This window comes from Rutidosis leptorrhynchoides, chromosome 11 (assembly GCF_046630445.1).
Source record: "Rutidosis leptorrhynchoides isolate AG116_Rl617_1_P2 chromosome 11, CSIRO_AGI_Rlap_v1, whole genome shotgun sequence".
In the NCBI taxonomy this organism is placed as follows: domain Eukaryota; kingdom Viridiplantae; phylum Streptophyta; class Magnoliopsida; order Asterales; family Asteraceae; genus Rutidosis; species Rutidosis leptorrhynchoides.
Window position 1 is genome coordinate 319,648,403 of NC_092343.1, and position 10,677 is coordinate 319,659,079.

The following is a 10,677-nucleotide window of genomic DNA, read 5'->3' on the forward strand; positions in this document are numbered from 1 at the left end:
TATATTCGGATATATTGAGTCAAAATAATTTCTTAACCCGTTGCGTAAAATAGCATTTGGGTTCCCCGCAATATATGCGTCAAAGTAAACACATCGTAACTTATGAATTTCCCAATGTGATATCCCCCATCTTTTGAACGAAAGCCTTTTATAAATCAAGGCATTCTTGGAACGTTCTTTTAATGTCTTACAAACTGATCTCGCCTTAAATAGTTGTGCCGAGGAATTCTGACCGACTCTAGACAAGATTTCATCAATCATGTCTCCGGGTAGGTCTCTTAAAATATTGGGTTGTCTATCCATTTTGTGTTTTTATACTGTAAAATAGACAAGAGTTAGATTAATAAAAAAAAATACTTATTAATACAAGTAATTTTTACATATATCATAAAGCATAAGCACACTATATTACATATATTACACCACACGAATACAACTATCTTATTTCGACTCGCTCGTTTCTTCTTCTTCTTCGGTTTTGGTTCGTTTTGCCAAGTTTCTAGGGATATATGATGTTCCCCTAATATGAGCCGTCGTTTTCCACATTGGTTTAGAAAAACCTGGTGGTTTAGAGGTTCCCGTGTTATTGTCACAACTTAAGAAATACGGGTGTTGATGATACATATAAAGTTCATCGGGTTTGGAATCAAATTTCTCTATTTTTATGCCCTTTCCCTTATTGTTCTCTTTTGCCTTATTAAATTGTGTTGGGGTAATTTCTATAACATCATCGGAATCCTTGTCGGGATCCGATTCATCGGAGAATTGGTAATCCTCCAAATACTTTGCTTCCTTGGCGGAAACACCATTGACCATAATTAACTTTGGTCGGTTGGTTGAGGATTTTCTTCTACTTAACCGTTTTATTATTTCCCCCACTAGTTCTATTTCTTCTTTCGGTTCCGATTCTTCTTCCGGTTCCGATTCTTCTTCCGGTTCCGACTCTTCTTCCGGTTCCTCTTCGGGAACTTGTGAATCAGTCCACGAATCATTCCAATTTACATTTGACTCTTCATTATTATTAGGTAAGTCAATGGGACTTGTTCTAGAGGTAGACATCTATCACATAATATCAAACGCGTTAAGAGATTAATATATCACATAATATTCACATGTTAAAAATATATAGTTTCCAACAAAATTTGTTAAGCAATCATTTTTCAAGTAAAACACGGTCGAAGTCCAGACTCACTAATGCATCCTAACAAACTCGATAAGACACACTAATGCAAAATTCTGGTTCTCTAAGACCAACGCTCGGATACCAACTGAAATGTCCCGTTCATATTGATTATAAACGTTCCATATTAATTGATTTCGTTGCGAGGTTTTGACCTCTATATGAGACGTTTTTCAAAGACTGCATTCATTTTTAAAACAACCATAACCTTTATTTTATCAATAAAGGTTTCAAAAGCATTACGTAGATTATCAAATAATGATAATCTAAAATATACTGTTTACACACGACCATTACATAATGGTTTACAATAGAATTATATTACATCGACATATGTTTCTTGAATGCAGTTTTTACATAATATCATACAAACATGGACTCCAAATCTTGTCTTTATTTTAGTATGCAACAGCGGAAGCTCTTAATATTCACCTGAGAATAAACATGCTTTAAACGTCAACAAAAATATTGGTGAGTTATAGGTTTAACCTATATATATCAAATCGTAACAATAGACCACAAGATTTCATATTTCAATATACACCCCATACATAGAGATAAAAATCATTCATATGGTGAACACCTGGTAACCGACATTAACAAGATGCATATATAAGAATATCCCCATCATTCCGGGACACCCTTCGGATATGATATAAATTTTGAAGTACTAAAGCATCTGGTACTTTGGATGGGGTTTGTTAGGCCCAATAGATCTATCTTTAGGATTCGCGTCAATTAGGGTGTCGTTCCCTAATTCTTAGATTACCAGACTTAATAAAAAGGGGCATATTCGATTTCGATAATTCAACCATAGAATGTAGTTTCACGTACTTGTGTCTATTTTGTAAATCATTTATAAAACCTGCATGTATTCTCATCCCAAAAATATTAGATTTTAAAAGTGGGACTATAACTCACTTTCACAGATTTTTACTTCGTCGGGAAGTAAGACTTGGCCACTGGTCGATTCACGAACCTATAACAAATATGTACAAATATATCAAAGTATGTTCAAAATATATTTACAACACTTTTAATACATTTTGATGTTTTAAGTTTATTAAGTCAGCTGTCCTCGTTAGTAACCTACAACTAGTTGTCCAACGTTAGATGTACAGAAAAAAATTGATATATATTATCTTGAATCAATCCACGACCCAGTGTATACACGTCTCAGGCTAGATCACAACTCAAAGTATATATATTTTTGGAATCAACTTCAACCCTGTATAGCTAACTCCCACATTACTGCATATAGAGTGTCTATGGTTGTTCCAAATAATATATACACATGGGTCGATATGATATGTCAAAACATTTGCATACGTGTCTATGGTATCCCAAGATTACATAATATATTGGAATACATGTATAATACAATATAAGTTAGCTAGGATATAATTAATATAGATTTGTTACCAATTTTCACGTTGCTACGACAAGAAAAATTATCCAATCTTGTTTTACCCATAACTTCTTCATTTTAAATCCGTTTTGAGTGAATCAAATTGCTATGGTTTCATATTGAACTCTATTTTATGAATCTAAACAGCAAAAGTATAGGTTTATAGTCGGAAATATAAGTTACAAGTCGTTTTTGTAAAGGTAGTCATTTCAGTCGAAAGAACGACGTCTAGATGACCATTTTAGAAAACATACTTCCACTTTGAGTTTAATCATGATTTTTGGATATAGTTTCATGTTCATAAGAAAAATCATTTTCCCAGAAGAACAACTTTTAAATCAAAGTTTATCATAGTTTTTAATTAACTAACCCAAAACAGCCCGCGGTGTTACTACGACGGCGTAAATTCGGTTTTATGGTGTTTTTCGTCTTTCCAGGATTTAAATCATTAAGTTAGCATATCATATAGATATAGAACATGTGTTTAGTTGATTTTAAAAGTCAAGTTAGAAGGATTAACTTTTGTTTGCGAACAAATTTAGAATTAACTAAACTATGTTCTAGTGATTACAAGTTTAAACCTTCGAATAAGATAGCTTTATATGTATGAATCGAATGATGTTATGAACATCATTACTACCTCAAGTTTTCTGGATAAAGCTACTGGAAATGAGAAAAATGGATCTAGCTTCAAAGAATCCTTGGATGGCTTGAAAGTTCTTGAAGCAGAATCATGACACGAAAACAGTTCAAGTAAGATTTTCACTTGAAATAAGATTGTTATAGTTATAGAAATTGAATCAAAGTTTGAATATGAGTATTACCTTGTATTAGAAAGATATCTTACTATAAATAAGAAAGATTTCTTGAGGTTGGATGATCACTCTACAAGATTGGAAGTAAGCTAGCAAACTTGGAAGTATTCTTGATTTTATGAAACTAGAACTTGTAGAATTTATGAAGAACACTTAGAACTTGAAGATAGAACTTGAGAGAGATTAATTAGATGAAGAAAATTGAAGAATGAAAGTGTTTGTAGGTGTTTTTGTTCGTTGGTGTATGGATTAGATATAAAGGATATGTAATTTTGTTTTCATGTAAATAAGTCATGAATGATTACTCATATTTTTGTAATTTTATGAGATATTTCATGCTAGTTGCCAAATGATGGTTCCCACATGTGTTAGGTGACTCACATGGGCTGCTAAGAGCTGATCATTGGAGTGTATATACCAATAGTACATACATCTAAAAGCTGTGTATTGTACGAGAACGAATATAGGTGCATACGAGTAGAATTGTTGATGAAACTGAACGAGGATGTAATTGTAAGCATTTTTGTTAAGTAGAAGTATTTTGATAAGTGTCTTGAAGTCTTTCAAAAGTGTATGAATACATATTAAAACACTACATGTATATACATTTTAACTAAGTCGTTAAGTCATCGTTAGTCGTTACATGTAAGTGTTGTTTTGAAACCTTTAGGTTAACTATCTTGTTAAATGTTGTTAACCCAATGTTTATAATATCAAATGAAATTTTAAATTATTACATTATCATGATATCATGATGTATTAATATATCTTAATATGATATATATATATATATATATATATATATATATATATATATATATATATATATATATATATATATATATATATATATATATATATATATATATATATATATATATATATATATATTAAATGTCGTTACAACGATAATCGTTACATATATGTCTCGTTTCAAAATCATTAAGTTAGTAGTCTTGTTTTTACATATGTAGTTCATTGTTAATATACTTAATGATATGTTTACTTATCATAATATCATGTTAACTATATATATATATATCCATATATATGTCATCATATAGTCTTTACAAGTTTTAACGTTCGTGAATCGCCGGTCAACTTGGGTGGTCAATTGTCTATATGAAATCTATTTCAATTAATCAAGTCTTAACAAGTTTGATTGCTTAACATGTTGGAAACACTTAATCATGTAAATAACAATTTCATTTAATATATATATATATATATAAACATGGAAAAGTTCGGGTCACTACAGGGGGATGGGCCATTTGGCCGATGGCCCTGTAAGGATGGGTTATTGGGCTCGTTTAGTCTAAAATCTTGTACGCGCGTGGTCTGTTTCGAGTGCCGTTAACCGTACTGGGTCTCCGGAACGTTAACTAGTCGTTGAAACGAATCCCACCAAGTTTAATACATTAAATATATAATAAATTAAATTAGTTTTTCTTAAAGTCAATAATTATTAAAAATAATTATTTTGTCGTTTTTCTGAGTTCCGTAAACTGAAAAGCTTTCTAGGCGATTAACTTAATCGTAACGTTTTCTAGTTATTTCGCTACCAGAAATAAGTTCATAAATTAATATAACATATTAATTCAAGTAATTCACTAGGATCAAGTATGCATTTAATACTGTTAAATACACAAAGTCTAAGTAATCACAAGTAACGATAGTAACAGAAAAAGTCGGGTTGTTACAATTAATACCAATAATCAGAGAATTGATATGTAGGTGCACAATAATCCTTAAATAATGACGATGATAAAATGCTATTATAGTTCCATATTGATTCATGCTTTAGATCAATTTCTCACAAAATATGTGAATTTCTGTATGTTTGATTTCATTTCATTATGTTTGTATGATAGCTTAGGTATTGGATGTTTCATTATGCTTGCATTACTAATGTATTAAATAATCTGTTTGCGTATAGTTTACATTTAATGTAGTGTAAGTGCATGCATTTATATCTAAAAAATACAAAAAGATTTTTAGTGTGTTTTAGCATAAATTTTAGAAAATATAAAAATATTTTCGGTCTTAGGGTGTTTGACACACTAGCTTATTGGAGCTTATAGGAGCTTATAGGAGTTTGAACTTATGATTTTAATAAGCTTCAAGTCATAAGCTTTCTTTGGTAGACATAAAAAGTAGAGCTTATGAAAATCATAAGCTCTTAAAAAATTAGCTACTTATAGTAGCTCATGAAATAATGTAGAGTTTATGAACTGGAAAATAAGTTCCAGCTAGTATACCGAACACTTATAAAAAAAATAAAAAGCTCCAGCTACCAGCTTTAAAAATAAGTTACAACTCTAGTCCATAAGCTCCAGTTCCAGCTACAAGCTCTAGCTCCAGCTAGTTTCATCCAAACACACCCTTATTTATTTTCTGGTTATTCGTGTGAATTCAACCTGACGTATAGACTAAACTGAAGCTTAGTGTTATTGATAATTGAAAACCAATGTGTTTAAATGTTTAAATGTGTTTTGAATTTTTGTTAACAATGTTGAGTCAAAATCGTTAAACCACTGTGTTCGAATTGAAAATTACAAATAACCAACATTTTGTCAAAATTTATATACATACGAGCCATGTTATCTGAAGGAAGGAGTTAAAATTGGAACTTCTGAAGTTCTGATGAATGTGAAGAAATGGCATATGAGAGATGAAGAAATAAAGCTGCTTAATTAATTGTCTCGATGATTATAATGTCTATGTTGTAAAGAAATGAGAGATTGATTATGTAAAACATGCTCATGTCTATATATGTCATTGTGCTTTGTGATATTAACATGTGCAGGTTATGAAGCTTTGAATGATTACTGAAATTATTGTGGGGCAATCAGAAAGCATATGATTATTTATGAGTCAAACAAAGTCAAATCTTAAATTCCGATGCGTATATGAAGATTTGAAGAGATTGAAGAACCTGAAAGCACAAAAGTCGTAAGTTAGGGTTACTCTGATGACTGGTGAGCTGTGAAGATTGTTGAGTATAATTCTCCGAATATGTAAAGAGATTTTACTCAAAGGTTCTACAAATGGTATTTCTTGATAATTATATTGACTTGCGATTATCATTGGAATATGACAAGGATAAAGATGAATAGAGAATATATGTGCCATATAAGGGAGTTTATTGGTGCATAAGGGGAAATCAAGTGAAGCTGGAAATAATGCCACATCCTAGATACGTCTGGTTAAAGAAGGATTGTTGATAGAACTAGGTCCTAGGGGAGTGTGTTAATTGATTTTAAGTCCCCAGTTCTAATTAACTGAAGAATTTTAAAGTCAAACGAGACTGTCGACCGACAAACGGGCCAGTCGGAAGACAGACGGGCCTGTCGGTCGATAGAAACCCAGTGAGCATAAATAGAGTTCATGGCTTCATTTGTAGGTTAATCGCCACATTAGTGTTCCAGACATTTTCTCTCAACCCTATAACATTAGGTATCGATCTAATCCGTCTTTCGTTGATCGGTTCGGCTAAATGGGTATCTGAAAGTCTAACGATTTGCTAGAAACCTCGATCCCAAGATTCGAATAGCTCCAACGTCAACTCGTGTATCTTGATATTTTTTAAGCTTTTTCTATTAATAATATTTGTATTAATATTAATATTTATAATTACAATAAAGAACATTTACACATAATTTGTTTCTATCTATAATTTGTTGATTATCACAATTCACTATGGTTAGTTTTCCTTCTTTTAAACTTAATAAACCCTTACAACACCTTGGAAGTTGTTGATTATCACAATTCACTATGGTTAGTTTTCCTTCTTTTAAACTTAATAAACCCTTACAACACCTTGGAAGTTGGAAGTCACAACGTTTAGATCATAATTACTTGAAATCTGGTAGAAAGTTTGGTAAATAATTCAACAGATTTGACAACAAATTTAGGCAAGCTTCAAACGTAAGAATGAATCAACCAAACGTTTCATTTACGACCACATGCTCTTAAATTACATACTCCACACTTTTTGATGTTGAAATACTTTGATCACAACACCAAATTAATTTTTTTTTTTTAACACACTTCAAATTTACAGCATAAACATGACAAAGAAATGAAAATAATAATACACAATATTTCCAATTTACAAGGCAAAAAACTGCCATACACAAACAAACAACATTTTTCAAACTTAAGCATTGCTTCTGAACGAACCAAGTGCTTTGATAGCTGCAGCTCTTAGTACAAACTGGTGGTAGACCGCGGCGGCAAAGGCTCCGATGAATGGTCCCACCCAGAATATCCACTAAAATTAAAAATCATTTTTCATATTAAGTCTATGATTAAAATAATTAAAGATTAATATTGCGAATAGGAAAAAGTAAAAATACATACTTGATCATCCCATGCCTTGTCGTTGTTGAAAATCACGGCGGCACCAAAACTTCTGGCGGGGTTGATTCCGGTGCCGGTGATGGGAATGGTGGCTAAGTGCACCATGAACACTGCAAATCCTATGGGCAGTGGTGCCAATACCTTCACATTTTCATTTTTACAATTAGTTTAGTTGAATATCTAAAAAGCCCTTAATTAAAAAAAAAAACTTGTTAAATGACCGAAATACCCTTCAAATCATTTTTTTTTTGTCTTCCAACTATAAACTGTTAATATGGCTATAACTCAAGTGAACTCGTTTAAAAGAGTTACAAAATTAGTACTTACAGGAACATGCGAGTCTCGTGCACTTCTCTTAGGATCAGTAGCCGAGAAGACGGTGTAAACCAAGACAAAGGTGCCGATGATCTCAGCACCAAGTCCGGTTCCCTTGTTGTAACCATCGGCTAACACGTTAGCACCACCACCGTACCGGTTGTAGTATGAGCTTTGGAAAGCTTTAACCAAACCAACACCACAAATTGCACCCAAACATTGTGCTATCATGTACCCCAACGCCCTTATTAATGACACCTTCCTTGCCAAAAACAAACCGAATGTTACAGCCGGGTTAATGTGTCCTCCTGCACCATTTTAGAAAGGTCTATTTTACTATTCAACGTTAAAACAAAAGTTAGAAGACAACTACTCAAAGGTGTTTTCGAGCATAGGCAACACAGGCAAGATAGTCAACCGCCTAGCGCTCAAAAAATTCTAAGGGCCCAAAATTTTGAATATGTTAATATTTTTCTTGAAATATTTAAATTAAATTAAATAAAAAAATTTCAATTAAAGTTAAAATACCTCATTTTTAATAGTTAAATACAATGTAAGTAAATAAATAGATAAATTGAAATATTATTTTTTTATGCGTAGTAATAAAAATTAACGTATATGTGAGTCCATTTTTGTTTTCGTCTGGAACATTTAAATTGTTGACACGACCAGCAACTACTAATTATAGACGTTTTTTAATTAGTCTAAATGATTTGATCTATTGCAAATCTATTAACCCTTTTTGTGCTATCAACTAACGAGTTAGTCGAGCTCAACTTACTAAGAGCTCAATTCGATCCGAACATAAAAGAACTTTATTGAGTCGAGCTTAAAAGAGCTTTATTCGAGCCGAGCTTAAGCGCGTTGAGTTTGATTCGAGCCGAGCTTAAACGAGCTCACACCTGAGCTTTGCTTTAACATATTTTAAAGATAGTTGAATAAATATATTTGTTAAAACGAGCTAGAACAACTTTATGAGTTGAAACAATAGTCATCATTATTTTCATAGTATTATAGTAATATAATATAATATATAATACTTCGTATATTATATAATACTCCTTCCGTCACATAAAAACAGTTCCGTCACATAAAAACAGTATGATTTATCTTTTTGTTGAATTTAAGATAGTTTAATATATATATATATATATATATATATATATATATATATATATATATATATATATATATATTTCTTAAAACGAGCTAGAACGACTTTATGAGTTGAAACAATAGTCATCATTATTTTCATATATATATATATATATATATATATATATATATATATATATGTATTTCTTAAAACGAGCTAGAACGACTATGAGTTGAAACAATAGTCATCATTATTTTCATAGTATTATAGTAATATAATATAATATAATATATAATACTTCGTATATTATATAATACTCCTTCGTCACATAAAAACAGTTCCGTCACATAAAAACAGTATGATTTATCTTTTTGTTGAATTTAAGATAGTTTAATAAATTATCTAATTTGCCCTTCGTTTAATTTTGTTATAAATAAACAGTAACTTCATTGCTATATTTAATGTTAAATTTCAAATAATAAAATAAAATGGACATAATTGAAACTTTACGTTTTTAATTGTTATTTGTAATAAGAGACAATAATTTTGACGCAAATAAAAATATTAAGACGGAAAGTATTTATGTGACAAAGGGAGTAATAGTATTATCTACCTAAATGAGTGAACTCGCGTCGAGATCAAACTTGTATATAATCAAATGATTTAAGCTAGAAATTAAGCTCCTTGAAATATAAATGAGCCGAACTCGCATCTTATCGAGCTCAAACTTGACTCGGCTCGTTTTGCAAAATCCATTTTAACAAATACGGAGTAATAATAATTTTCATCAAATTAATTTAGTGATGATCATCATATGTCATATTTACCTGAAATACCGGCGGTGCAGTAAACAAGGATAAAAATCATTCCACCAAACGCCCAAGCAATACCAAGAATACCAACACCACCACACTGATCGGTATTCAAATTCGGATCAGTCGTGCTTTTGTACCCAATAACCGTTAAAACGGTGACGTATAGGAAAAGAAGAGTAGCAACAAATTCAGCAATAAGTGCTCGATAAAACGACCATTTGGTGAGTTCTTCTGCGTCAAATAGTGGTGAAGGAGGTGGATCCTGGTAGTCCTTACCGGAGTAATCGCCGCCGCCACCGCCGCCATGGTGCTCAGCCACTTCAACGTCTTTAGTCATGATTTTTTGTTGGTGGTGGAGAGAATAGGAAAGTGATTATGGTTTGCGAGTGAGTGTGGGTATGTGGTGTAAAGGTTGGTATATATGGTGATTAGCAAGTGAATAAAGCACGTTATTTAACACACAATTATTGATGGTTTAACATATTTTAAGTGGGTTATTTGTTTATTTAAACTAGAAATTTCCAGCCTACCTTTTGTCATTTCAACTTTATCATCAAGCACTAGAACATACTAGTGATTATGATATTCTTTTTTAAATGGGTAACAAAGTTAAAGAGTACCTCCTTCTCAACTGTATAGTCTAGTGTTCTTTTTAAAGGCGTTTTAAACTAATAATATTGTTAACT

At 31.5% G+C, this 10,677-nt stretch overlaps 1 protein-coding gene across 1 annotated transcript; it reads right to left on the minus strand.

Moving 5' to 3' along the window:
* Positions 1-7,331: 7,331 nt before the first annotated feature.
* Positions 7,332-10,424, minus strand: LOC139876408 (probable aquaporin PIP2-5). The gene is made up of 4 exons (XM_071863721.1): positions 10,004-10,424; positions 8,093-8,388; positions 7,766-7,906; positions 7,332-7,676 (listed from the first exon to the last, which is right to left on the minus strand). Exons 1-4 carry the CDS (start codon positions 10,326-10,328, stop codon positions 7,563-7,565), a joined length of 876 nt encoding a protein of 291 aa, XP_071719822.1. The 5' UTR covers positions 10,329-10,424; the 3' UTR covers positions 7,332-7,562.
* Between the last annotated feature and the right edge of the window lie 253 nt (positions 10,425-10,677).

Bases quoted from the DNA above. Each gene is read 5' to 3' on its own strand.
- LOC139876408 (XM_071863721.1), bottom strand. From the start codon at position 10,328: ATGACTAAAGACGTTGAAGTGGCTGAGCACCATGGCGGCGGTGGCGGC. The intron at 8,389-10,003 runs GTAAATATGACA...AAAATGGTGCAG, and splicing joins CTGCACCGCCGGTATTTCAG to GAGGACACATTAACCCGGCT. The intron at 7,677-7,765 runs GTATGTATTTTT...TTTTAATTTTAG, and splicing joins ACAAGGCATGGGATGATCAA to TGGATATTCTGGGTGGGACC.